The sequence below is a fragment of the Anopheles coustani genome, chromosome 3 (genome assembly GCF_943734705.1).
Source record: "Anopheles coustani chromosome 3, idAnoCousDA_361_x.2, whole genome shotgun sequence".
Classification (NCBI taxonomy): domain Eukaryota; kingdom Metazoa; phylum Arthropoda; class Insecta; order Diptera; family Culicidae; genus Anopheles; species Anopheles coustani.
Window position 1 is genome coordinate 59,423,015 of NC_071288.1, and position 27,704 is coordinate 59,450,718.

The 27,704-nt window shown below is 41.4% G+C and overlaps 8 protein-coding genes across 8 annotated transcripts; 2 read left to right on the top strand and 6 right to left on the bottom strand.

The window, feature by feature from the left end:
- Positions 1-129: 129 nt before the first annotated feature.
- LOC131264009 (peritrophin-1-like) lies at positions 130-3,275 on the bottom strand. Its single transcript, XM_058266303.1, has 2 exons — positions 2,840-3,275; positions 130-491 (listed from the first exon to the last, which is right to left on the bottom strand). Exons 1-2 carry the CDS (start codon positions 3,273-3,275, stop codon positions 130-132), a joined length of 798 nt encoding a protein of 265 aa, XP_058122286.1.
- A 4,600-nt stretch (positions 3,276-7,875) lies between these two features.
- Positions 7,876-8,869, bottom strand: LOC131260125 (probable chitinase 10). Its single transcript, XM_058261793.1, has 2 exons — positions 8,292-8,869; positions 7,876-8,188 (listed from the first exon to the last, which is right to left on the bottom strand). The coding sequence occupies exons 1-2, from the start codon at positions 8,867-8,869 to the stop codon at positions 7,876-7,878; spliced, it is 891 nt and encodes a 296-aa protein (XP_058117776.1).
- Positions 8,870-12,236: 3,367 nt separating this feature from the next.
- Positions 12,237-12,725, bottom strand: LOC131264020 (plasma protease C1 inhibitor-like). Its single transcript, XM_058266314.1, has one exon. It carries the CDS (start codon positions 12,723-12,725, stop codon positions 12,237-12,239), a length of 489 nt encoding a protein of 162 aa, XP_058122297.1.
- A 304-nt stretch (positions 12,726-13,029) lies between these two features.
- Positions 13,030-13,986, bottom strand: LOC131260124 (peritrophin-44-like). Its single transcript, XM_058261792.1, has one exon. The coding sequence runs from the start codon at positions 13,984-13,986 to the stop codon at positions 13,030-13,032; it is 957 nt and encodes a 318-aa protein (XP_058117775.1).
- Positions 13,987-15,727: 1,741 nt separating this feature from the next.
- LOC131264030 (chitin-binding domain protein cbd-1-like) lies at positions 15,728-20,082 on the bottom strand. The gene is made up of 4 exons (XM_058266323.1): positions 20,076-20,082; positions 18,686-19,991; positions 17,773-18,303; positions 15,728-16,769 (listed from the first exon to the last, which is right to left on the bottom strand). The coding sequence occupies exons 1-4, from the start codon at positions 20,080-20,082 to the stop codon at positions 15,728-15,730; spliced, it is 2,886 nt and encodes a 961-aa protein (XP_058122306.1).
- A 3,440-nt stretch (positions 20,083-23,522) lies between these two features.
- Positions 23,523-24,614, bottom strand: LOC131260126 (probable chitinase 10; the record flags this gene model as incomplete). Its single annotated transcript, XM_058261794.1, has 3 exons — positions 23,523-23,689; positions 23,760-24,471; positions 24,546-24,614. Coding segments are annotated over 3 exons (948 nt in total), but the record flags the coding sequence as incomplete, so codon positions are not given.
- Positions 24,615-25,838: 1,224 nt separating this feature from the next.
- On the top strand, positions 25,839-26,677 carry LOC131264041 (probable chitinase 10). The gene is made up of 3 exons (XM_058266334.1): positions 25,839-25,854; positions 25,938-26,535; positions 26,608-26,677. The coding sequence occupies exons 1-3, from the start codon at positions 25,839-25,841 to the stop codon at positions 26,675-26,677; spliced, it is 684 nt and encodes a 227-aa protein (XP_058122317.1).
- A 365-nt stretch (positions 26,678-27,042) lies between these two features.
- On the top strand, positions 27,043-27,704 carry LOC131264052 (peritrophin-44-like). Its single transcript, XM_058266345.1, has 2 exons — positions 27,043-27,046; positions 27,118-27,704. Exons 1-2 carry the CDS (start codon positions 27,043-27,045, stop codon positions 27,702-27,704), a joined length of 591 nt encoding a protein of 196 aa, XP_058122328.1.

Sequence of the window (27,704 nt, forward strand, 5' to 3'; positions counted from 1 at the left end):
ACATTGATATGGATGTGCAATAATTACGGTTCCTGTAGCTGGACATCCGAAAGGATCCTGGAAAATTGCCTGTAATGAAAAAGATAATCATTCATTAGATGAATGAAAGAAAGTGTACTTATCCGTTATTCAATGTACCTGGCATTTGGCATTTTGTGGTGTATCACACATCGAATCTTGTCTGTTCCACTCCAATCCTATCGGACACTTCATCTTCAAAGGATTACCATGGTAGCACAAGATGTACGAGGAGCAATCGTCGAACACCGCAAGGTACGTGGGAACCACTGGATCGTCGACCGCGGGACAGGACTCTCCCGGTGCCTCTGAAGCTTCCGGGATGGTTGTTGTCGTAGCTTCTTGAGGTGTCGTAGCTTCTGATGCTTGCTCGAACCCGGGTGGCCGCGGGAGAGTACCGCAATCAACGTTGTCAGGAAAATCGCAGTATTCCATTTCGGCATTAAACAGCATGTTGTCTGGGCATTGACCAGATTCCGACGGGTAATTGTTTTTACAGATCATAAACAATTGGCAGGACACCGGGTTCATTACAGTGGTATCGTCTGGCTTTCCTTGACAAACCACCATGGGATCAAAATTTTGTGCGCTGACAACCGTAAGCAGTAGAAGTACCAATAGGTGCAGTATCAGTTGCAACCTACACCATGTGGTAACGGTTGAAGAGTTCCTTCCGGTCGCCATCCCTGCAATCACGAGAACTTCAACGTCGACTGGTAGAGACGAACTGCAGTCATTTCTCCAAGCACCCGAGCATTTAATATACACAACCATTGATCGTTTGTCATCATCCAAGCGACGGGTGATCTATCATAACGGTGCAATCGTGTTGTCAGTCGTCAATTTCTCTGATGGTTCAAAATGAATCCATAGCGCCGACCTTCATGGTTACGTTTGTCTGACTTAAGGCCAGGTGCGAATAACCGTGTCGTGTGTACTGCACGTACACTTTCGGGTTTTTTCCCGCCACACTGCTCATGGTCATTTTCGATTGATACCTGCTACCGGAGACTCATTCAGAAAAAAACATCTAACCGTTGCCAATAGGTTTTCAATGAACGTATATAATGGCAGGTCCAACATCAGAAACATGGCAGCAGGTGGTTTTTGTTATGTTCAGAACTACTGCCCAGTGTCTGGTGTTGAGTTTTGCTACAGTTTAAGATATCACATTTTAAGTCGCTTTCGAGTTTCCTTTATCAGCGGAAAAAGTACATCAACCCAAGAGCGGCACAAAAATGCACATATGATAAGATATCAGCTGGTCCAAAGCTGCTTCCGGTCTGTTTATCTTTTTACTGTTATTGCGCTTTAGCAAAGATCCATCAAAAACCATTTCGCAACCGTATCTAAAATTAGATAAGTAAACACCAAAAACATGGTTTGAGGAACAACAAATAAATCACGAGTTATTTATAACTCAAGGCTGATTTAGCAGATTATGCCGCGATTTGTGTGGAAAAAGAATAAAAATCATTTTGTGTATTTTTGTTGGAGAGCTTGTCGAAATGTTTGATAATGAAAACCCGCGATTAAAAATTGTTCCATTATTTCTCTTAACATTTTTATTGATAGCACACTAACAGACAACTTTTCTCGGAGTCTGTAGAGAAATTAGACGGATCACATCGGTTTTACGATGTTTGGAAGGTTTGTTGAAAAATATTTTAAGATTTAAGCGCATCATAAAATTAATGTATTATCTGTCTGATGTCATATTGGCTTAAAATATTCAATTCACTGAGAACGTCGTTGGTAGTAACGCATATAATATGCATTTTAAGAAATTTGTGTCTCTAGCTTTATTATTGGTAAATTCAATTTCAAAAGATGATCACAGTTTTTGTATAACCCGCAATATCAGCACCAAAATCTCTTCAGTTCATGTTATGTTTATGGTTACTTTTCTTTCGTTGCAATTATTGCAATGTTTGTACATAAGATATGAATATTTATAACGCATTTTACGCATTGAGAAAAGGTATTAATAAATCAATCAAGGCAATTCGTGATTCATACAATGGTTTTTAATTGAATGCATATGAAACACTTGGCATAAAAATATTGTTTGAAACAAGGACTCACTGGTTCAGTTTCCTTCTTCTTATACTTTTTTGTTTAAAATACTGTTCAGATTGTTCCACTAATGTATTCGTGGTTTAGAACATTTAGTTTGATGGCGGGGAAGACATCGTTCAGTGACGGTATCCCAGTCTGTGAGGAATGGGCATAGTTGAGTAAACGCTTTCCCATTTCTACAGAAGATGAACAGGTTGCAATATTTAGGGTGACCTACGAAGGACTCGCCATTGGTGGAACACAGTACGTTAAGGTCATCTAGCGATGTGTTGATAACCTAAATGAGGGAAATAATAAGCGATCATTTAAGTGGCGGTTAGTTGGTCTGAGTCTGCGCGATGTTCATTAAACATTATATATCTACATCTCAAATTGAAGGGACTTGAAAGTTGATTATATTTTTATATATCTATTTAAGATGAAGTTTGGATTCAAGCTTTCTAAACGATAGCTGATTATCTTCTTACCTTGCATCCAGCGATGCCTGGATCATCACATTGCTTGTTGTTATCATTCCATTGACTTCCTGGGGCACATCGCATAAGAAAGGGTAGGCGTTTCACACATATATAATATTCACCGCAGTCTGTTGGACTGGCAGTGAACGAGATTTCTTCCACAGTACTAGCATTACAGAATTGCTCCGGATTTGGAACACGATCGAAAGTGCATGGTACGTTCTTCGAATCATCGCAATAGAAATACTCTGCACTCCAGTATTTTCCTTCTGGGCATTTCTGAAGAATTGCTTTGCCGTCAACGCAGATGTAGTATTCGGAACACTGGGTAGGACTTTTGATAAAATGGGGACGGTTTGGATCAACATCGGCACACCGTTGCCCTGGATCGGTCGAGGCCGCTGTTGTGGTAGATTTTTCAGGTATTCCAGTACTGCTCGTTACATTCGTCTCATCAGTTGTCGAAGAAGAGCTAGATGTTGTTGGTGGTTCGGTAGATGATGAACAATCAGAGTCATCAAAACTGCACACATCCTGCTGGTGGTAAAACATTCCTGTCGGGCAAGAGCCGTGTATGAATGTATCACCGTTGCACTGGAAAAACTTGCTACAATTTTCTGGATCAGGCACAAATGAATTGATCTCCTTGCCTTCGCACATGGAACTCGTTTCAATTTGCTGAGACCGAGCATCAGAAATTGATATTGTCAGCAGAATCATTGTAACGATTAGTTGGCGCACCATGGTTTGTTCGTGTGATGAAGTCCGTCACAATACTGAAAGTTTTTTCGTCGCGAGCACGTTTATGTATGTCGCCGAGTGTTTCACTCACCTTTTTACGGTCAGACGGAAATTTGAAATTGAGGTGGCCCAAAATAGTGTTATCATTGAACTACTTTCACTTGCGATGAACATAGTGATAAACAACTAGCAAGAAACTGAGTAAAGTGCTGCGAAGAAATATCTATGCCAACTGGCCGTGGCAGAAAAAACAAATAAAACGTAGAGCGAATATGCTACGAAAAAAAAATAAACCACTGAATCATACAGAGCAAACCTGACAAAACCAATTACTAAAATGCTAATATTGAGGAATTTTATAGCATACACCCAAAGAACTTTTTAAGTTAAGGAAACAATTATCTCATTTGATGATTGCGCATGACCTGTTTTTCTATTTGTAGGGAGCTAAAAGATATTTGCAATGTCTCATTTTTATAAGAAATTCTCATTTTCATAACAAAGACTCATTTTTATAAGTTTCAATTTTTCAGGAAAAAAGCATTTTTTGAGTTTTCGGGGTTTCTGGCTTGTCCTAAGGATTTTTCTAACATGCATTGTTTTTATTGGGCCAAAAGAAACAAATTATCAGAAAACTTCGTTGGGTTAAGTCCAACCGTTTTCGTTAGAGAAAAAAATTTTTATTTTTTTTCATGGAAAAAGTCGTTTTTACCGAATTTTCCCATTTTCCGGCTTTTCTTTGGGAATTTTCAAATTTTATTTTTTCCTAAACCTTCCTTGGGTAAAAAGGAACAAACCATACGAAGATGTCATCAAGATTTGTGAAGCCGATTTTGAGTTTTAGCATCACCAACATACAAAAATTCATTTTTATAGATATACTAGCTGACCCGTTTGATGTTGTTAAAAATTGGTTTAAATATATAAATATATGTAGTCACATTATATTTCTTAAGTACATTAATTTCATTGTATTTACACTATTTACGTCGTAATAAGCTTATAGTGAGGCTGCTAATGATTATCATCCTTATTTTGTTATTAATCAAGCAGACCAATCGAATAAACGATGTTTTATGTACGCCTGGTAAGCCATGTATGACGTACATATTAGTTTTCTAAATCGGGTTTCTATTAGAGCTTTTTAAGAATCTGCTAAGGTGTATTGCCGAAGTCTAATAACTGTTTGGAGAAAGTAGAAGCTGATGGATCCTGTAGCATTTGGACGTGCCTGTTTATGCTTAGCTAAAGCTTTTCAAAATTGCTCCACAACACCGATGAGTAAGGCAAGTTCAGGTGATCTTATCAGCATAGGTGGATCGTGGCACTACGGGAAGAGTTTGCCTGAAATCACCTGAGAGGAGAATCAGAAGTCGAGCAACCCTATGAGCTGTCAGTTGTAAAAAATCGTGTATTGCGAATTCGCGTATATCGAGAATAGCGTACTGCAGGGACCCACTGTATTACTGGAACAATCTTTATTACACTTCACGTATTTGAGTGTTCTGTACAGCGCATCAAGAGAATGCTTCTTTGCCATGGTGCATTCTTCCCAGATAATTATTTTTCACTGTTCCATGAGCTAGGCCATGAGTGATTGATTTTTGATGTTTCATACGGCTTTTGGGTTCCTATTGATGTTTAGAAGTAGCCCAAATGATGAATGCGTCGTTCTACCTCCATTTCCAGCTACAATTCCAGATGAAGCAACTGGTATTGCAATGTAATTGTATGTTCGTATTTTGGAAAGCAAGAGCGATGTGAGAAATGTTTTGCCAGTTCGGACTGGGGCATCCAAAAAAAGATACAGCTTTGTCCCGTTCATACTGCCATGATAATGCGTTCGTAAACGTATGTTTGTTCATCAGTCAACATTGATACGTTGTGAGAAACGATATCCAACATGACTGCAATATTATGCTGCAGTTCACGACTTATTTCAGTGTCCATCAAATTAGATACACTTCGATTCGGCGAACTTAAAACATAATAATAACTTAGCGGCAAATTTTCAATTACCATGCAAAGATCCTCGATACTAATCATAGCGTGTTGGACTAAATACATGTAATTGTAAAATAGAGTTTATCAGCGACATTAATGTTTGAACACACGTTTTGTTATATCATGACTATGCGCCGCATTTTGTTCTGGTAACAGTAAAACTTACGCCACTTTGGATTGCATGTATACGTGACGAAAAAGCATGCTCGTTCCTATTCGCGAGTTCATAGCCTCGCTGTAGTAGCTATACTGAAATTAGTTTTCACAACACTGGTAAATGAGAAGGTTTTCTCACTGCTCTAAGCATCAATAATTTGCACACATATTCTATTACCACCAGTTAACAACATTAGTTGTTATTACCAAAAATTAACAAAGATTTTACTATCGTCACTTATATGAAACGACTTGTTTTAATTAAACTCACCACCTACGTATTGAACTCACCACCACAGTGTGTCAAAAGGCATGTTGCTGTGTCCGTTTATATGTACTTGTTGTACTTCACTTTTTGTGTCATTGCTTGAATGTAAACAAAACAAACAAACCGTTGTATGACGATAGAAAATTGTAATTAATTAAGAAAGTATAAAATTTTCAGATATGAGATATAGTTAAAAACCTATTCTTATACCTAAGGAACGTGTGTGCAAAGTTTGAGTTTAAATGGTTCAGTCGTTTAGGAGGAGTTTGAACACTAACACCGTGACACAAGAATTATATATATAGAGATAAGATAAGAATAAGAGAAAAGATATAAACGTTCCATGAATAGCATTTGTTGTGATTAGATTGATGACACAACGCCGTCCTCTGAAAAAAAAATGGTTTAAATAATAATTCGAGGTCCCATTTGGGATTTTACCGTTCTTCGTAGTTAAATAACAGCAGAAAAACATACCCCATGTTTATTTGTGGGACTGCGAGAAATCAATTAACTAACGAAAATTTGGGAATCAGCGACACATATTGCCTCACCTTACCTTATCCTGTATTGGGCACTGGGATAGCTAGGCTGTGTTCTTGCAGGGGCACTTCGGCTGTTGAAGAATTGCCCCTGCAAGCAAGCATCCAACTGTGTCCGTTTGTTCCGTTAAAATCTTTTGGATGAAGTTTACACGTATCGGTTATAGCATTTCACTCGTAAATAGTGGGAGTACATTGTGAGAGCTGCAACGCCGTATTGTAAGACACAAATTAAATCCGATGTAGTGTAACAGCACGCATGAAATCACTGCAACACAGAATCTCCTTTCAAAATACATCAAAATTGGACAAAGTTTTTATCTACCACGTAAGTATGAAATAAACGCTCCCGAACTATTAAAATTGCAAGCTTATATTAGCATTGCTATAAGTAGACTAATTCTTCATTACAAACTAGATATTTCAATTGCTCATTGAAGCGTGCTCAAAGTCAACGTCGTGGGACAAGTAGTTACAGAATTGTTAGTCTTCATGTTGGTTAGAATATTTAGCGATAGTTAAGAACAATTTGCCACCCACAGAAAATGGATGAAAGATATTTGATGGTAGATAACAATAAAAATAAATTGTTTATTTCCCGGTTGACGAAAAATGTCAGCTCATAATGGTTTTGGGTCCCCGCATCCAACAATCTATACTTCTCCCCCCCTTAACTCTATGATTAGAAATGAGAATGTGTGCGTTGGTCGTTTTCTTAGGGAGAGAGAGGGTGCGAATGCTTCCTATGCATATTCTATCCTTTGCCAAACTATCCCCAATATGCTTACTGTGTCTTTATTCGCGTATGCGCCCGTACTTACGTACGAATAGTATTTGAGATATGTGAGTGTGTTTCTTGTTGGAGCGACCACACCATCATGTATTTGCGCATTCTGGTCATAGCAATCTCAGAGTGCAGGCGCAAGTGCATTGAGCATCAAGTGTTATGATCGTGCCATTAATACTGTTGAGGTAAGAAAAAACTAATAAACTTATGAAAATGATGGAAATCTAGGTCTTTAAATCAGTAACATTCTAACTTTTTTTTACTTTTAGGAATGAAAAGTAAAGCTAAAGAATGCGTCAAATGGTGCATGAGCTGGATCGCATATGCTGTTAAGAATTGGTTCTTTCTGGGACGGCAAGTACACTGCAGAGGCCGGATCTCTACACTGGTAAGTCAGAAAACATCGCAAATACCCGAATAATAAACATCCGATGACTTAATTCTCAAAAAGCAAATGTTTTAATTTCACCGCAGCATTCTGCGGGTAGAACGAAATATCACATTCATAGAATACACCATACACACACACCTACACGCGAGCTAGTCTCACTCACACCACCAAGCAAACCAATGCAAATGTGTGCGGCAATACATGGGCGATCCGTCAAATTTTGACTTGCTGGGAGGTTGCTGGTACTCTTGCTGGAAGCACATGACAGCAGCAAAAAATTTGAATTTCTGTCAGCCGGGTTGTATTTAATCAGAAGTGAATATAATATTGTACAGTTGTAAATGAAATGATATGGTTGCGTTTGCCTTCCTTTTGGTTTTATTAGTTTATTAGCACAGATTTATCATGTAAAAGTTTGTTTGTGTAGTCGTTCAATGCTGAAAATTGCACGAGTGCGTTGCCTCATCCCAGACGAGACTGTCGTCACAACGCTTCAGCATTGACTTGCCCTTGTAGCAGAGGTAGTAATGGCGTTCGCTTTTCGGATGCTTCACCCAGCGTGCCTGATCATCCTTGCAGCTGACCTTCTTGGGAACAAGAGTTGGCTCGTTCACCTCGGTGTATGGCGTGAAATTCATACACTTGGATTCGGCGATCGTGGTGCACCAATTGTTCACCGGATCCCAGTGCAGTCCGGGAGCGCAACTGTGCGGGTGGAACTTTCCGTTGTAGCAGTAGTAGTATCTGAGGAGTAGAATATCGGGAGACGTTCAGTTTGCAGTACTACATATACAAAGTAGCCAACTTGGCTTTTGTGGGTGTGAAGTGGAAACAGTTTCCTACTTACTTGGAGCAGTCGAACCGGTCAGCGACAAACACAAGCTTGAAAGGGTCGTCCTTTTCGGGACACACTTGTTCCTGCAGGTCGCAGTATGCTAGATCCGGTAGTGTACACACACTTTGAGCAGCATTGAAATGGAGCCCTGGAGCGCAACGCTGCAGAACTGCAGTTCCGTCAAAGCACAGCACGTATTGGGAGCAGCTGCGCCGATGAGGAATGCTCAGGACGCCTTGCGCAGGGCAACTGTACTCTTCCGCCAGAAAATCAGGTCGGCTCTGGTCGTTCACATCGAGAATGGTGTCATCGGTGGTCGGTGGAGCGTACGTTGTGGTGGGCACAATCGGTGGCATTTTTGCACTGCACTGTACTAGCGCCGCCGGGAGACACAGTCGCCGAAAGTTGTCCCAGTAAAGGCCGGCCTCACATTCCCCACGTGAGATGTATCCACCGAGGCAGATGCGGTACCGACTGCAGCTGTATTCGTCCGAGAATGTGGCTCCATTGCGTTTACCGACACATTCTTCATCGAACGCCACCGTGACACTCACGATTCCGATGAATAGGGTCGCGGCTAGATAGTTCATGGCCGGTGTGAAAGACCGGAACGTTAGGTATTAAATGAAACAATCCTGCAACTATTGTTTACACAACCCGGTCAAAAATGACCTCGTTTGCGTCCAGAGCGCGTTTGTGTAACGTTATGAAATGTTTCACTTTAAAAGAATTGCTTTTTATTTCCGAATCAGCCTCCCGCCCTTGAAGCGATATGGAAGCAACGGTCAACTTGGGCTTGATAGTCCTAAGTGGCATGGTGTAGCTGCAAATTGGAAAGCTCGGTAAACATATTTATCGGAACCGTATCTGAGTTGAAATTATCGTTTCTGCACGATCGCGCTATCAGGGCAAAATACCGATTCAGGTCTATTGCTTTTGGCGTCTATGAAGGAAAATGCATTTTTTTGCGCTATATTCCAAGTATGATTGGAATACGAACTCGTTGTTTTTTCCCATTGTTAGGCACAAAGTTTTCTTGAGGTAGAATGTATGACGTCTGATTTCCATCTTGTACTGGAACATAGTGATGCATTTCGCAAGTACATCAAAGTTGCGACCCTTTGAGCCTTTTTTTTATTTTATTGCATGCGAGCAGTTTTATCGGTATTGTTTTCGTGAATTGCAAATACATTTTTGTAACTATACATATGTGTAAACATACGGTTTAACTTGTTTGCGATCGATGAAACACAAATTAAGAACGAAAAGCTGCAATAAGAAAGAACGATGGCTCTCACAGCCAGAGGCATATCTACCTATGAGCGGAGCCAAAGATCTATGGTAGCTATTTGCTCTTTACATTAAATATTCTCTATTAACATTACAATACTAAGTGTTAACTATTTTAATTGTCTCCATACGTTTGTTTATACCGTTCATATTTTATATGTATGTACTCCATATAACCTGCGAATGTATTTGATGAAAATCTTTCTTGTTGTAAAACATAATGGCAACATTCATTAGCCCCTGCATCCTTCAGGTTATCATTTGCTTGCATTTCGATGCACTCAAATTGTAATTCATTGGAACTGCTTCGAATGGAATTCTCATTTCTATAGCCTTTGGATCCTCTTTAGAATCTATTGAACTGGTTTTGCAGGTTAATAATCATATCACATGCGTAGTCAACTGAGAACTGTAGCTTTGATTCTTCTTGATTGAAAACACTATTCCGTTTGAAATGTATTTCTACCCGGATGAAATTGGATTAATCTGCTAGTGGGTTATAAAGTATGCATCCGAATTAGTAAAAAATACTTTATATAATGTATTCCTATTGATAAACATAAAAGGTTTATGATAATATTGTAAACATGAATGATGGATTACAAGCTCCTATAAAACAAATAAGTCCAACTTTTCTCTTTGGTGTAGAAACATTTAGCGTAATGGAAATGTCTGGAAGGCCCCGCTTACCGTAGCGCTTGGGGCCGTGAAATAGATTAATACAGCCACTAAAGCCTTTGGCTTCACCACAGGGCGTTTACCCGATCAATTGGTATTAGCCTGTACCGAAATCAACATCATGTGGTTATCCAGTGAGGAGTAAGGAGTGAGAGCGATCGATCCTTGCTTCTTCTTCCTTGTCATGCTCGTGTCATCTAACGCTATTTAACGCCTTTAACCGAATGCCATTGGACCGATCATGACCAATGAAGCAGCTGTCTCGATCGATTACGTAACAATATGTAGTTCGCTGTAATAGTTGGCGTGTATCTCACCACTTCATATACACTTTGTATTTATTCTTATGCTTACATAAGATTGTGCCCTTACATTGCTGTTTGCCTATGCTGTTACTGTTTAGACTATACAATGATTACACTTATATATTATTGTGAAATTAATTTACGTGCAAAACAACAAAAGAGCAATAATAAATCCCTCTGCGAATTAATAATCCACTACCAGCTAATAAATTACTATTCTGGTCATCTGACTGTGTGCAGTCCTAGCCAAGTGAAGAGGCCAACGTGGGAAGTCTCAGAACCGACGCTCCTTCACACAAACGGTGCTCCCGTTGGAGTTACAATACTCTGGTTTTGTCAATTCACTTTCGTCTAACTTTCTATTTAACATCAATTTTTCATTACCTCGAAATGGTGCTGAAATAGTCACACGTCTCATTGGCTCGGTTTAGGAAGTTTCTAGAAAAAATGGTGGAAAGAAGGCGAGATTACAGTGTCACGCGAGGGTGTAAATCACATCCGCTTGGCGTCGACTGTGCTCTGATACACATTGGAGTCCCGTTGGTCTGGCTGGGCTAAACAGACGTCTCCTGATAAAAAACTGAGCCAAACACTCGTTGGCGGCATTCGCTTTATCACGAGATTTTGAACGAAAAACGTAGTTTTCTTTTCGTTTTTTTTTGTTTTTGAGTCTCCTGTAAAACATCGCTAAACCTCTTCGTACCTGATATCATGTTATGCTAGCAACGTCGTGCGACTGCACGGCTGGATTAAGAACAAACCAAATTGGGTGGAATTGGTGGAATCGCAAATGTAGCAAACCTTGTGACGCATTGCCAATTTTCTTCGTAGAGTTTCCGAAACAGTATGGAGAGCTCACTTCATACCATGATAGGATAGCTTCCCATTTGTGTAATCTTTTCTCATTAATCGATTTGTTTATCAAGCACGTCACCATAAGGGTGATTATAGATTTTATTGCCAATTTTAATATTACCCAGACTGTCTGAGTAGGAAGTAATTTCACATGTTTAATCAAGTCGTGCTATTAAACAAGCACGTGAGGATTACTTGGGAATTCGTCACAAATTATTGGCCTTTACATTATCGCAGCATTCTCAAACCGCGGTAAAAATAAGTCTGTCGTTTTGCATTCAAAGATATTTCTTCAGCTTTACTTGATCAAATTGTTGTTTGCCTACAAAGGAGTAAAGGGTAATTTATTGAAGGTGTAAAATGTTTATTAATGATTTAAGTTGAATTGATGAGTTAATTGAAGCGCAGGTCTTCCGACACTCATTAAACCAATGGTTTTCGAAAGCCAATCAAAGACTTCGAAAAAATCATTTTTAATATTACTGCAGTTTTTATGTTGCATTTTCATTGATTTATGAGGCAAAAACTGTTTAGAACTAATGACAGCTGGCTATCAAAAATAATAACCATGGCAGCCAACGTGTTAAGATGCCCTAATTCGCATAGATATACGATGCATTTGAAAGGGTCTACATAACGAATCTCCTTTCATTTTTTTTTGCTACTACAAAATAGCTTAACTGCAAGAGAACCTCAAGGCGTGATGATATATCAAATAATAGATGCATTAATCGTAGATAGTGTTCATTGAGTACATTTGCTTTATTTGAGATTTTTTCGTTTTAATGTTTTGATTCCTCATGTAAAATGACCGTGTTTTCGTACCATTTTATGGGCATTTCTTCGGATCACCGAAAGTACAGAACTTAATGTCAGTGTTGAACACCTGGAAGCTTCCGCACGTCTGGACCGTAGCCTTGCCAAGCACGCAGATGACGAACTTGTTGCAGTTACCCGGGTACGGCTTCATATCCACGATAACGCCCTTGCACAAGCTCTTCAGTTCGTTAGCGGTTGGTTCAGCTGCAGGAGCATCCGTCGCTGCATCTGTTGCCGCTTCGGTTGGGGCGTCGGTTGGGGCGTCGGTTGGGGCGTCGGTAGGTGCATCGGTTACAGCATCCGTTACCTCTACAGCAGCCGCTGTAGTGGATTCCACCACCTCTTTGGAAGAACTTTCATCAGAATCCTTGGATTTGGACTCGTCAGATTTATCCTTTGATTCGTTGGACTTGTCCTTCGTCTTTTCTTTGCTCTTACCGGCAAAGACCGTCGAGCAGAGGACCGCGAGCACAAGCAGGATGCACAGTTTCTTGTTCATCTTGATGAGTAATTGTTGCGATACGAAGTGATTGTAGCTAGTTGCTCGACGTTCCCTTAAATACCAATCTAGCCACGAGAAGGCAAGATAAAACTCCAGACAAAATCAACATTAAGTTTACTCCGACGATTGTCCAAACTGTTTTTGGTTCCAGGAACGAGATAAATCAAAATCATTAACTGTGTGCTGTGGTCTAACGGAGAGTATATGCAAACAACTTCCGTCGGAACAAACGCGTTTTTTCTTTTATTCCACGAAAACAAAAATGCTTGGATTATAAAAAGATAAAATGTTGTATATTTGTTTAGCGAGCATATGACGTAACCCGACGGTACACATCAATCCATGTCTGGCTTCCCACGCATGTGTCCGGGTCACCGAAGCCACATGTTGCCAGCTCAGCGATGAAGATGAAATTATCCGGACACTGCTGCACATTTGGTTGACCCAAAACACAGATGACGTATCTTGTACAATCTGTTGGGTGCGCCAGCATTCCTACAGTCACGCCCCGGCAGAGATCAGTGGGGACGCTTGGATCTAGCGGAGGACGCGTCGGTTCGGCGGTCGTCGTCGGTGGTCCATCCGTGCTGTTGCCCCCTGGTCCGGATTCCAAGCATTGTACATTTTCGGGCAGATCACAGACCTCCCGTTCACTATCAAAGTAGGTACCCGGCGGCTGGCAGAGGATCTCTTCGGCAATATCTTCATTTTCACACCGGAAGAAGTTGCTACAGTTACGCGAAGGAGCAAGCGAACCATCAGGTCGGCCAGCACAAGCCCCACCCTCGTAGCACTGCACATTCTCGGGATGATCACACACCTCACGCTGGTAGTCGAACAGCGTTCCAGATGGAGCACAGGTTACTTCCTCGTTTTCCAGCTCGTTCATGCAGATGATGAAATTGGAGCAGTTCGAAGCCGGAATCAGCGTTCCATTGGCACGACCCGTGCAACGGTTGTCCTCCGTCCAGCAGGTGACGTATTCCGGATGGTCGCACACTCCGCGTTCGTAGTCGAAAAGGGTACCCTCCGGTAGACATCCGACCTCTTGCTCGCGTCCTCCCTCGCAGGACACAAAGTTTGAGCAGTTGGCAGATGGGAAGATCGCTCCATCTTCCTGACCTTGGCAGCGCCCTCTGTCGCCTGAAGAATTACGGGCCACAAAGTTGCCCATAATTGGAGGCGAAGTACGCTGGAAGGTTGCCAACCCAGCCCCAACCAGGCAGCACAGTCCGGCAATCAAAAGTAACTTCTCCATTAATCTGATGGTTCAAATTATGTGGTCCAAAGCAAACTGTTTAAAGCTGCCGGATCGGTTGAGAGTTTTATAGGCAATAAGGTTTGGTTAGTCCTAATCTATACGTAGCCTTTATCGGAGCTTGATTTTCTAGCCACACTAACATGATTATTGCTAGGGGCAGCCGAACGACTGATTGTATGTATCCTGGATACGAGCGAACATGCTAGTCGATATTACGTTTGTTTTTGAGGATTAAACACACCAGTTCGATTAGATACCATCGTCTCGACGGTAGCCAGACGATCAATTATAGCTTTATTGAGGCAGACATTGAATAAACGTTTTCGGTTCACACCAACATCAACAAATATATACCGTGACAAATGAACATACGAAACATGGAATTGTCTTATTTAATTGACATGGTTTTCTTTAAAAGTATCTCAGTAGGATCAAACCAATAATAAAAGTTTGTGCTAACAGTGTTGTCGAAGGACTTATTTTCTAGCTTAATCTAAATTGGACTATAATCGAATTGGACTAAAAATCTAAATTGGACTATAATCGAATGGAAATGTATTTAAACGAAATTTTGCGATTATCTCAACTTAACACGTTGACTGTCAAGTGTTTTTAACACACTTTTTTAGTAGAATATTTTTTAATAAAATTTGTGTATAACATTTATCAAACCAACGATTTTTGAAGGCTAAGCAAAAGCTACGCTTCCCAAAGAATTGATATAAAATATTACTATAATTTTTATGCTGCATTTTCATTTATTTATGGGTCAACAACTTTTTAGAACTGATTTCTGTTGTCACCCACTTTTGGGTGACATGGCAGTCAACGTGTTAAATGTACAAAATAAATGGTTTTATTTTAATATGTGTAACTCAGTTGGCGTTTTATGCCATGATGAAAAAAAAATTAAAAACCGCCGGGTTATTGCTCGATGAGAACATGTGTTAAAGAATGTTCCGACACAATACAATATTAAGGTATTGTAGCAACGTTGGTTACAGTATAATCGTTTTATTTGGCAGAAGAATAATGATAACAATATAGTATTTATTTTAGTGAAGTGTCTATAGATTTATTTATGTAGGGTTATTGCTCGATGGGGACATGTGCTAAAGAATGCACTGAAAACACAATAATTAAGACATTGTAGCAACGATTGTTTGTTAGGGGTCCGCGACAGCTGAGCGGTAGCGCCGGTTAGAAAAAACGGCCCATGAGCGCCGGGGCTCACCACCTCGACGGCGTGAGTTCGAATCCCAACCGAGACCGGACCCTCCCCTGTACGAGAGGACTGACTATCCACAACACAACAGGAAAACAAGTCTCGTAAGCCCTTAACGGGCAGGCATGACCAAGAGGTCGTTACGCCAAGAAGAGGAGAGGAGGAGCAACTTTTGTTACAGTATAAATATGTAATTAGGCAGTAGAACAAATCTAACAATGTAGTATTTATTTTAGTGAGGTGTCTGTAGTTTTATTTTATTATAACTTACTCAAATAATTTACGTACATATGTTATCATCTCTTCCTATTTATATTCATACTTCCTGTCCGGACTAATGACTCTTGAGATGTGTCTAAGAATGTGTGTTTATGCTGTTACAATCAAAACATATTTACATAGTGTATGTTTATCACAACCCATAGATATTAAACGCGATGGTTTCTAATGCAGGGCTTTTCAAGCACAATTTGATTGCAAACAATTGTTTGATCTATTTTCTTATCAAAATATTTAGTGAACGTACGAAACGACCCTCTTGTACACTTCTACCCACGTCCGGCTAGCTTGACAAGAGCTAGCATCACCGAAGCCACAGGTGGAAAGTTCGGGAATAAAGATGAAGTCGTCAGGGCAGTACTGAACCGTTGGTTGTCCAAGCACACAGATCACGTACTGTCCGCAGTTAGTAGGATGTGCGATCATTCCGACGGTAACGCCCCGGCAAATATCATTTGGAACGTTGGTATCCAGCGGTGGTCGTGTCGGTGACGCGGTCGATGATGGTGGTCGTTCCGTACTATTTCCATTCGAGCCCGACTCCCAACATTTCACATTTTCTGGATGATCGCAGACCTCCCGTTCCCAGTCGAAGACGGTACCGCTGGGTTGGCAGGTGATCTCCTCGAAGATAGCCTCGTCCTCACAGATAAAGAAGTTGCTGCAATTGCGAGAAGGAGCCAGGGAACCGTCGGGCCGCCCAGCACACATATCGCTCTCCCAGCATAGAACGTTCTCGGGGAAGTCGCACACCTCACGCTGGTAGTCGAAAAGGGTTCCGTCCGGAACACAGGATACCTCCTCGGTTTCCAGCTCGTTCATGCAGATGATGAAGTTGGAGCATTCCTGCGCTGGGATGAGCGTTCCATTGACGCGGCCCGTGCAGCGATTTTCTTGGGCGTAGCAGGTTACGAACTCCGGGTGGTCGCAAACTCCACGTTCGTAATCGAACAGCGTCCCTTCTGGCACGCAAGCGGTCTGAACGTCACGTCCCCCTTCACAAAGGATAAAGTTGGCACAATTTGGTGCTGGGAAGAGCGTTCCGTCTGCAACTCCATTACAACGGTCTCGATTCACTGGTGGTCGGCCGGTAGAGACCCATGGTGGGCGCCCGGTTGAAACCCATGGTGGTCGACCGTTCCCGTTCGACTCGTTGGACTCACTGCTGGACGAAGATGACGAAGAATGTTGTAGGGAGCCACCAATAAGACAGCACAGAAGAACCACATAAAACGCAAGATTTTTCTTCATTTTTAAGCTACTTGGTAAATTGACCCTTCCGAATAAAGTCAAAGAAACTTCTGGTGTGATATAAATTCGTTTGGTACGGTTCAATTTATAAGAAATCTACGGATAATATTTGCAGCGTTCAGCAGTAGGCTTTATAGTTGATATCAATCGATTATCGCAACTGATGTTGACCAGATGATATATGATTTCTTAAGAGTAGAGGCCTCATGATCATAAACACTCTACTAAGCAGGGATTACTGTATCCTTTCAATGAGTGATTAGATATAAAGTGCTGATATATAAATATGTATTGAATATACGAATGCTACAATCAACCATGTGCGATGGGAACTGGTACGTCATTAAAAGTACAGAAATATCTGCGTGGGAAGATTGAACAAAAATATGACATTTCAAACACATTCGACATTATAAAAATCAAAGAATGGTAATTAAAGTTCAATTGAAGGTTTGTAGATGGAAATAGCAATAGCAGTAAATAAGAAGCTCAGATTTTTGACGTCATTTAACAACTCTTCCTTAGGCACGTGTTTTACTTTCAATTCACACAACAAGTTGTTGTCTGGAAACGTTTGTTATCAGAATGTGATTTATTGGTCTACGATAGGGTTGCAGACAGTCAGCAGGATTTTTCCAGGAACTGGAGGCCAAACATGCGTCTGGGATTTGGTTTATTGTTTGCATAGGTTTGTGCGTAGTGACGCAGACAATCGTGATTACCTAATCGTCTGCCACACGCGACGTCGGATTGTGTACCCCGGTGGTAAAGTCGAATCGGGAAAACGGTGCCGCTATCAAGAGTTACGTTTTATCTCACACTGGGCAAGCTCTGGCGAGACACACTCGAGACTTGCTGCGTCGAACAGGGTTCTGCCAGGGCAGGGGATTGTAATTTCCACACCATTTTGACACCGATAGTATAGTTTACAGGAGAGCGCGCTAGCACGAGGTAAGTCAGCCGTTACTCCAAGACAGTCGGACGTCGAGACTGTTGTGGTTGGTGGCCTTTGGGTTTGTGCAACACACTCCACATTTTCCGGATCGTCACATTCCAATGTGTCCGGATTGAACCACAGACCAGGTAGACAGTTTTGTGGATAGGGATTCCCCTGGTAGCATGAGTAATATCTATCACAAAGGGATGCACTGGGGACAAGCGTGAAGTCCGGTAGATCATCACATAGCTCGAGTGGGTCAACGGTCGGTGGTGTGGGAATAATGGTGGTGGTTGATCCCTCGCGGTCACACTGCACGTCGTAGCGAGTTCCACAGCGTTGCATGTTCTCGTCGAACCAGTAGTACAGTGGGCAGGAAATGAGATAGGCAATACCATCGATGCATTGGTAGTACCATTGGCATGAGTCGGTTGCTGCCACGTAGCGGAAGTTAGACACACCAGCGCACAATGGTGATGGTTCCGGTTCAGGTGCCTCTGGTAATGCGGGTGGGTCGGTCAACGTACAATCAGATTCTTCCTTTGTGACGCAGCGTTGTTGCTCGTTTGAAAACCACAGATCATCGGAACACACCTGCGGGTACGCATTACCATCAATACAGCTATAATAAAGGTAGCAGGCGTTAGGACTCGGAATGTAGCTCAAATTAGGAACACTTGTGCATCGATCGTCATCTGCTTGGACATGGTAGACAAACGTAGATAGGCTTAGGAAGACTTTTACAGCCCAAGTCAAAGACTTTGTGTTCACCATCGTTTCAATGGAACTTGACCACAACTGAAGAGTCTCCGGTCAAAGGATGGCAATTTTATACAACCGGTTTGTCATTGCTTCTCAATAAAAGACACCACATTGATGACACTCGATAAGGATATGGTCGCATCGTTACATTAGTTGGGGGTAATAAACTAAGAGCAATATTTATTGAATTCACTTCGTTTGAAACATACCGACTTCGAGGAGCGATCTAGGAAGCTTAAAGTGGAATCACCACATCGCAATCGACATTCTCAGGCAAATCGCAGAGCGAAGTTTCGGGATTGAACCATAAGCCGCCAAGGCAGTTGCTCGGATACGCGCCTCCATTAAAGCAGATGTAGAAGCGAGAACAATCATCCGGGCTTGGAAGGTTGACGTTGTTTGCTACTCCGTTGCACATTTGATTGCCTTCCTCCGGTGGTCCCGTCGGTGGGATGGTTGGTGGGATCGTCGGCGTGGTGTTGGGTGTGGGTGGTGTCGGTACGTTGCAGATGGCTTCGGCCGGATTTATGCACTCTCGCGTAACTTGGTCGAACCAAAGTCCGGGTGGGCAGTACAGAATGTAGCCAATACCGCCGGAGCAGACGTAATATGCTTCGCACCTTTGAGGGCTTGCCACGTAGTCTCCATCCTCGGTGTCCACGCAGACGTTTGGCGTCGGTGTGGTCTGGGGGCCGTTCGGACAGAACACATCCATTGGTTGGCCACATTCCTGAGTTTCCGTATCAAACCATTCACCGTCAGGACACACCGATGGAAAAGCGGTTTCATCCACACAGACGTAGTACAGATTACAGTATATAGGATTGAGGACCATCTGACCATCGGCGACACTGCTACAGATGCCAGAGGTAGGAGGAGCCGGTGGTGGTACTTCGTTACATTGTGCCTCTTCCTCAGGGATGCAATTTTGAGCAGTTTCATCGAACAAGAACCCATTCTGGCATACCATTGGGAATGGTGACCCGTTCAGGCAATAGTAGAACCGATGGCAAAATTGAGGATCGCGAACGTTGGAAAAGTTTGGTCGACCGAAACAAAGGTTTCCAGGGGGATTAGGAGGATTGGGGGTTGATTCAGGAACCTCCAAATCGCACTCTACCTCATACCGATTTCCACAGCGGCCCAGCGATACGCTGAACCAGTATCCACGAGGACATGACAGCAGGTAGGCGAAATTATCGATACATTGATAGTAGAACTGGCAAGATGTATCACTTGGCAAGTAAGTGAAATCGTCTACGTCCGTGCACTCGGGAGACGGTGGCCTCGGGGGAGCAGCCGGAAGTTCCGGTGGCTGTTCAATGTCACAGTCGGACTCGTCCTGGGGCACACAGCGCTGCAATTCCAGCGAGAACCAAAGCTCGTCCGGGCAAGTGTATCCGTATGCCTGCCCATCGATGCATGCGTAGTAGAGATAGCATGCCTGTGGACTTCTTACGTACGTAAGGTTCGGCACACCAATGCAGACTTCGTTGTAAGCATCACTGGAGGCCACCAATAGGAGGCACCCCAATATCGCCACTACCACTGAGTGAAGAAAGAAGCACCTTATAATATTAGAACGAATCCAACTGGGCTTAAGAACTTTTATTCACAACAATACTATCTTACCTTTCATTTTTAGGCCTATGCGCTAATACCTCCCGTACTGTACTATTTGACGTTTATATACCAAAAATCATTCGGTAATGTCATCGGTGTTTGTAAAGAATATACAACACTGCAAAATTTACTACCATATGTTATCAAATAGAGAACGCATTAATTGATAACACTTCCATCATTTTTATGGTGGTATACTTTCCGGTCAAGCGTACAGGCTCAAGATAAGTCAGGAAGGAAGTTGTAAAGCCGGATGTCCAATGGGGGTCATCTTTGAGGCGGCATTTCAAGGGTTAGGGTGGATTATTTAATTTCGGGGACAATCGACAACATGGCGAAATACAAAATGACTGTCTTTCGACAATAAAGATTTTATTACACCCTGACCAAATTACGTTTACAAACGTTCCACAGTGTATAACATAAGACAAAAAAGATGCTAGCAGTTCAGTACTGATCGATAATGTATCCAGTGCACATGACAGATTCAACTAGGATTGGTTTCATCAGTGCTTGAGCAAATTATATTCAACGAACAATAGTACGTTCAACAAATTTACAGAGATGTTGAAATTTAAACTATTTTTAAATATGCATTGAATCAAATTCCACGTTAGTAAAACAGGAAGTCCGTGAGATAGAATGCATGGACCATTTAATCTACGATAAGTTATTATCGTATACATCTCAATAGAAAATATGAAATTTCAAATACTTCACGTACTTCAGAAAGACAAAAATTCAGTGTGTACTTGTGTTTCACCTTAATTGAGCTACCAAACATTTTTGAGTAAAAATATCGCGTTGTTTTTTAAATTACGTAAATTGACTTACTGGACTGTACTGGACCAAACAGACTATGCAAACCTTTGAAAATTTCAAAGCAGATTATGTCCAAATCCTTTATACAAGATTCAAGTTATTTTCTCTCGGTGAAATTGAGTACTTTATGAAATAACTAGCTGATTAACCAGATTTTATCCGGGTAGAAATAAATTCCAAACTGAATAGTGTTTGCATTCAGTATTAGTTTTCAGTTTTGCAATCTTAAATTTTGCTACGCGCTGTAAGTTTTAGTATTACCTCTAGTCGACCAAACCGTGTAAACATACATTTTGCATGCATTACTTAAATGTGCTTCCAGCTCAGTGTAAGCATTTAAAATTAATCTATTAAAGCAAGTATGAGATAAACTGTGCCTAAACCACAGTTGGACCAGAACAACAGATAATCGACGATTATTTAAGAGTTCTTCTACCATCATCCCGCGAAATTTGCGGTGTTAAATATTGCCTTTTTTTAAATTCGCATCTGTTGTGAGGTGGCATCACAATTTTTTATATATTTTCTATTGTTCAGGTGATAGAAAATTATAGGCAGAAAGAAAACATGACATTGTTGGACATTTCATACTTGAAAAATTGACTTTCTTATAATTATGTTTGGTTGCATTGATTAAACCGATTTTGTGTGATTGAGAATATTCGTTACGTAGGAGAGATGAGATTGAGCACTCAAACTGTGACCATTCGATTTAGTGACCCATAATTGTTCGAAAAAGATACCCATTTTGTAACCATTGTTGAGCTAGGGGGTAGGATGGTAGCCCCTTCCCCTTCCGTCTAATGGATGAAATGTTATCACATGATGGCTACATGTTAAACTAATATACGGTCCAATTTGTATAAGAGCCCATTCCATAATTAAGCAATTATTATTATTTTTTCCCATTTTAAGCGATAGGTGTTCGAAAGAGGGAAGGGAAGCAGGACATTCGAAATAATAAAAAGTCAGCAAAATTCCAGTCATGTTTGGTACCGATAGACTTAGTAGATTTTGCGTTGTATGCATGTGATAAGACTTAACGTTTTTCGTTTTGAGCATTGCTATTGTTTTACTGAAGAGGAGGAGGGTAGAGGGAATCTGAGCTAATATTGAACATTAAGAGTAAGGCCATTCAATTTAGAGACCATAAATTCTGCGAAATTGATACCCATATTGCATTTTTACCATTTTTAAGGTAGGGGGTACTATGGGAGCCCCCCCTTTCCCCTTGCCGTAGATCGATGAAATTTTAATCCATGCCATGTCCCTATGTAAGCAGCATGTGTATCAATTTTTGTGAAAATCCATTCAATAATCGTTGAGTTATAATTGTTTTTCGTTAATTTTAGAGGGTAGGTGTTCGGGAGGGGTAGGGAGGTATGGGGATATCAACAAACGAAGTTCAGATCATTCAACCTTGGAAAATTAGCTACCTTCCTGCCAAGTTTGGTGTAAATCAGCCCGGTAGATTTTGCGTGATGCGATCACATACATACATATATATATATATATATATATACAGACAACGGTGACTTTTATATATATAGATTGTCTAGTGCCGAACAGAAATGGTAATTTTCTAAAATGAAAATTATTGAATACATGACTCATACAAGTATTGTAATACATGTCTCAAATTGCCATATGTGAAAAAAATGAACTTTTTATTTATTAAGGTATGACGGACGTTGCCGTATTGTTATCAAAACGAACTTATTAGAATTAGAATACACCAATTTTGTTAGTGTAACTAAAGTCCGTGACTTTTGGATTATTCTATATGGTGAGTGGAAGTTCAAAGTGTAGTACAAAAAGTAATGAAAATACTACAAATTACTTGAAAGCAGTTACTATACATACTCTGTGTGTTTTATGTTTATGCATTACATATTAATTTTAATTTTTTATTTATTTCTAGTTTTACGGTACGTGCCTTATTGTAATAAAGCGTTACAAACGTTTTTTTTCTGGTCCGTAAAGTGTAAGTTGAATAACTATTTCTGATGTATGATCACAGGTTATTGCTAGACAAGATTCGCTAATAAATAGAGTAACGTCTTCTTTCGTGGATGGTTTTGCGACTCTTTTGTAGTAACTTCAGTGTTTGATTTGACTATTTTACAAACCTTCAAAGACTATGATTTATTGACCATAGAAGTTAAGTTATTGTGGAAAAGTCTGCGACATTTTTTTAAAGCCGTTTAGTCATACTTTGTATGAGTGTTGAATTTAAACAATCATAAGTTTACTTAGTGCACAGTTCAAATTGGTACATGCACCAGCATGCTGGAGTAAATCGAACAAAAACACCCAATGTTCCAGTGTTTTTCAATTAGTTGCAATGTTTTTCTTTCTTTTTCTGGCGTATGGATAGCTGAATTCAAAATGTTTCGTTAAAGATATGTGAAGCGGATGATTTTACCTTAATTAACCAAACAATTATTCAAAACATGTCTATGCTATACACCCGTATTATAAGTTCAAAATTATCCGAGTAATAAAAAAAACACAAAATAATACTAACTTAAAAAGTTAACTGGCCATATTAAACATTTTGTAGGCAATAAAAACACTCATTGCTTTGATTGTATTTTATATCCTCCCGAGGTAAGAAACGAAGATTAAACTGCATTATTTTTGCGCGCAAAATGCAGTGGCTGGAGTCTCGCACTGCGATACCTTGCTGTTCCAAAGGAAGTTAGTCGGGCAGCTCATCAGGATTGGATGCAGTCCAATGCAAATGTAGTACTGGCTACAGTCGGCATAGTTGGGATAGAAGATGTCGTTACCGTAGCAATCTGCAGGAGAAAGAAAGAGCATCACAGCATGTGATAGGGTGTTGGCTATATACCTTAATTGTCTACCAACCGGGAATGATGGATATAGTGGTCGTTTCCGCAGAGGGCGTTGAGTTTTCCGGAGCGGCAGGGTTTGGTAGGTTGGTGCAGTCGGTATTCTCAGGGAAGTCGCACTGATTCGTAGCTGTGTTCCAGTACACTCCGTGACCACAGCTATGCAAGATAAGCTTACCATATGCACAGATATAATAGCTCTCACAAGCGGACGGATGCGCGGTAAAACTGAATTCGTCCGGAGTACAGAATGGGTATGGGTTTATGGGTGCGTTGTACGAAGGAGTGGTCGGTATTGGTTGCAGGGTAGTAGTTGGCCGGATCGTCGCCACGGTAGGTGCAGCGGTGTGAACTACTGGGGGTGCAGTCGGTGCTGTCGGGACAATGGGTGGCTGCGTTGGTTTGCGAGTTGTAGTGGTGGTTACCGTTTGTGTTGGAAGTGCCGTAGGAGCTGTTGGGATACTCGGGGTTACGGAAGGTGCCCGAGGTGGTGTTGGGGCGGAGGGAATTGTAACGGGACCCGGTGTCGGAGCGATCAAAATCGGTGGCAGGGACGGAGTTTGGCCGCATTTTACAAAAGCCGCCCAGTTACAAACCATTGCCACAGGATCGAACAGCGTACCAGCAGTGCAGCGTTGAATCCTCTGGACATTGTACTCGCAGACGATGTACGAACCACAGTCTTCGGTTATAGGCAACTTCTGCCCATTCGGCATCGCCAGACATATCTATGAACGAGTTTGATTTGATTAACTACTAGTTGGCGGAGAAGGCAGTGCCTTTGCAAAAATGAGTTACTTACGTTATCAGATACAAATCTAGCCGATGCACAGTGAAGCAATAGCCCAAAGAGGGCTATACTGAAGACTAACAGGAACAAAGCAAAAGAAAAATGAGAATTTTTACAAGTGTGTTAGACGTGTAATTCCAAACCGCCCTTATTTCAACTTCGAATTCGAAGTCAATAATTGTACCTTGCATTGTTCCTAGTACGAGCATAGGAGCACAACTGATGCAATGTCGTCGCAAATTATCTACACTGACCAAATTGTCATCTATTCGACTGGAGGTATATTTATACGTTCAACTTGAGAGCCAACTCATGTTTTGGCGCAGCGTGACTGGTGTTGCGATGTTTCTTGGGCCGTATCTTAATGAACATCATCAGTTCGATCGGTTTTCCCTGTTGATGAAGCATCACTCCAGTAGATGCCTGCGAGAGGAAGTGACGCGAATGGTGGCCATGCTCTGAAATTGGCTCAGAATGTACTGACCATGAGGATAGCACCCTCAAACTGCGTCTGTGAGGCATGCAAAACTAACGCTTAGCTTCATCAGATGAAATTGGGCATTGGCGCGATAATTATGCGCATAACATTCACCCTTGTTATATTCACATTTGTTGATAAGCCTTATATTAGATTTCCTGCCAAGATAACCGAGGATGTGATATGCAAAGAGATAAGATATTGTGCCATTGAAAATAAAAAGGAAGTTTCTAGCATACCTGCTGCAATTGGGTGGTTGTTGTTTTTCATGGCTTCATTGAACCAACCTACTGCTATATGCTAATTAACTTTTTGGAGTTCGAATTGAGGAACATACTAGTTCTTGCTTTATTTTTGTTTAAGATGTGATAATTAAGCTGTCAAAAGCTATTTATTAGTGTTAAGTTTAGTTCAACTGATCAAATAAAATCTAATTTAAGTGAAACGTTAACATACAAACTATTTGGAATGCATATGTCAGTTCCCTTACATCCATACGCTACCTGAATGATGAATGATGAATATCGTCCTGAGTGCTGATAACTAGTTGTTTCGCATTTTTTTAAATGGGGTAGGCTTAGAGGCCTTCACCGACGGGACAATTGGTTGCATGTGTACCATGACGTCGTTGTCGCCTCAGGAATTTCTCAATTGGTGGCGAGATTGTCAAACGCCGTATGACAGTAGCTGAGGGGAAAGGTGTTACAAATCACCTTTCAATCGCGGATCGATGGCTACCGATTAGATAGGTATCGTCCAGCAGGCACCCTATAAAAAGCGAACGGTAGAAATAAATCCTGTATTTAGGAATCATCCGTGAGATTAAGATGATAACCAACTCCAGTGAGTATTTCATTTTATTGTGTATACTGAAAGTTTTGTGATTTAACAACCATGATTTTTAATGGATTATTTTAATACTACAGAAACGCATGCGTTCGGGCTTCTCGCCCTAGTGGCCACAATCGGTTGTGTGGCGGCTCAAACTACAACGGATCCTTGCGTCGGATCGGATCTACCCTTCCTGCCACATCCAACCGAATGCTCTAAGTACTTCTCCTGCTATGGTGGTATCGGGTACGAGCAAGTCTGCCCCGATGGCAAGTACTTCGATCCGACGCGATCGATTTGTGACATCGCGCAAAATGTGGACTGTGTGGTGAACAATTGCCCTCCGGACGGTATCGTGTTTTTACCCATTCCTAACGTCTGCGATCGCTACACAATCTGTGTTGGCGGAGAAGCTTTTGAAGGCATCTGCGATGAAAATCTCTACTTTGATGAGGCGTTGGGAGATTGCAACTATAAGAACGAAAGTGGTTGCGTCGTGAATCCGTGCACTCAGCCTCCACCGAATCCGCCCATATTGGAGATTCATCCAAACGAGTCTAGCTGCACACAATATTTGATCTGCCTTAGCGGTCAACCAGTGGTTAGGGATTGTGCACCCGGCCTGTTTTTCGATCCAACTGCATTGCAGTGTGTCGTTGCCGATGCTTGTATTGTAAGTATTATTTCTGAAGAGTTAGAAATTTGATAAGGTGTTAGAGAGGTGTTGATATATAATAATTGAATATAAATTTACCAACTTCATAGGAGGCCGGAACCACTGACCCCGCCGGAACTGATACCCCAGCAACTGACACTTCAGCAACAGACACTCTAGAACCTGAAACTACAACAGCTCCTGTTATGGTTTTTTGAGTGACGAACGATATTTGGATTGCACGTGATAACCGTTTTACTATGGAGTTATTCAAATAAAGCGATATCAGCACGGTCAAACATTTGCCACGTATGGTTCCAAATAGAAAAAGAAACATAAAAGTACAATGTGTTTTATCCAGGCTTTGGTGTCCGGGCGTTTTGCGTTTTGGCTGAGCTATAATTTACACTAGATACGTGGTAAGAAGATATATAAACGAGGTCTGACTGTCATGCCCCATCAGATTACGTTCAACCACGGTTGGATTTGTTATTTCATTGAGAAATTCTACATTTCACTCCTTTTGTGAGGACTGCTGATAGAAGATGTGTAAGTTGCTATAGAAAGGTTAATGAAAAGCATCTGTTAGTTTGGAATCCCAAATTATTGTATTTTTTTAGTGAGGTTTGTGCTGTTCGTAGTACTGCTGAGCCTGTGCAATGCTCAGGCACCTGTCTGTGACCCTACTTTGACGTCGTTCCATGCGGACAAGTTGAGTTGTACTCAGTACTATACCTGTTTCAACGGAGTGGCTACACTGCAAACGTGCCCAGATCAGAAGTACTACGATGCTTCCCGTACGCTCTGTGATATACCCGCGAATGTACCCTGCACCATCGGACCGTGCACCGGAACCACCGGGTTGACGACTGTGGCGATTCCAGGCGACTGCACTGGTTACAAGCTATGCTTGAATGGCACCGAGTTCGACATGAAGTGCGCCACTGGAACGTTGTATGATGCAACCTATGGAGACTGCGTAATGGCAAAGAACAGCAAGTGCGAGGAGAACCCGTGCCTCACTGTCGATCCGGCCACCGCATCACCTTCCACATTTTATCCGTCTTCAAAGTTGTGCAAAAACTATATTATCTGCAACAAGCAGACTCCAGTAGTACGCACATGTCTCAGTGCTACCGTGTTTAGCCCTACCGTTGCCAAATGCGTTCCTCCGGCAGAATATACTTGTCCACCTGGCACTTTTTGA

Coding starts and splice junctions, on each gene's coding strand:
- LOC131264030 (XM_058266323.1), bottom strand. Junction 18,304..18,685: donor GATTGCGATGTGGTGATTCC/ACTTTAAGCTTC, acceptor CCTTTATTATAG/CTGTATTGATGGTAATGCGT. Junction 16,770..17,772: donor GACGATCCGGAAAATGTGGA/GTGTGTTGCACA, acceptor TTTATTCGGAAG/GGTCAATTTACCAAGTAGCT.
- LOC131260124 (XM_058261792.1), bottom strand. CDS start 13,986: ATGGAGAAGTTACTTTTGATTGCCGGACTGTGCTGCCTGGTTGGGGCT.
- LOC131264009 (XM_058266303.1), bottom strand. CDS start 3,275: ATGATTCTGCTGACAATATCAATTTCTGATGCTCGGTCTCAGCAAATT. Junction 492..2,839: donor CGTTGACGGCAAAGCAATTC/TTCAGAAATGCC, acceptor ACCCGTCGGAAT/CTGGTCAATGCCCAGACAAC.
- LOC131264041 (XM_058266334.1), top strand. Junction 26,536..26,607: donor GTAAGTATTATTTCTGAAGA/GTTAGAAATTTG, acceptor CCAACTTCATAG/GAGGCCGGAACCACTGACCC.
- LOC131260125 (XM_058261793.1), bottom strand. CDS start 8,869: ATGAACTATCTAGCCGCGACCCTATTCATCGGAATCGTGAGTGTCACG. Junction 8,189..8,291: donor GACCGGTTCGACTGCTCCAA/GTAAGTAGGAAA, acceptor TCTACTCCTCAG/ATACTACTACTGCTACAACG.
- LOC131264020 (XM_058266314.1), bottom strand. CDS start 12,725: ATGAACAAGAAACTGTGCATCCTGCTTGTGCTCGCGGTCCTCTGCTCG.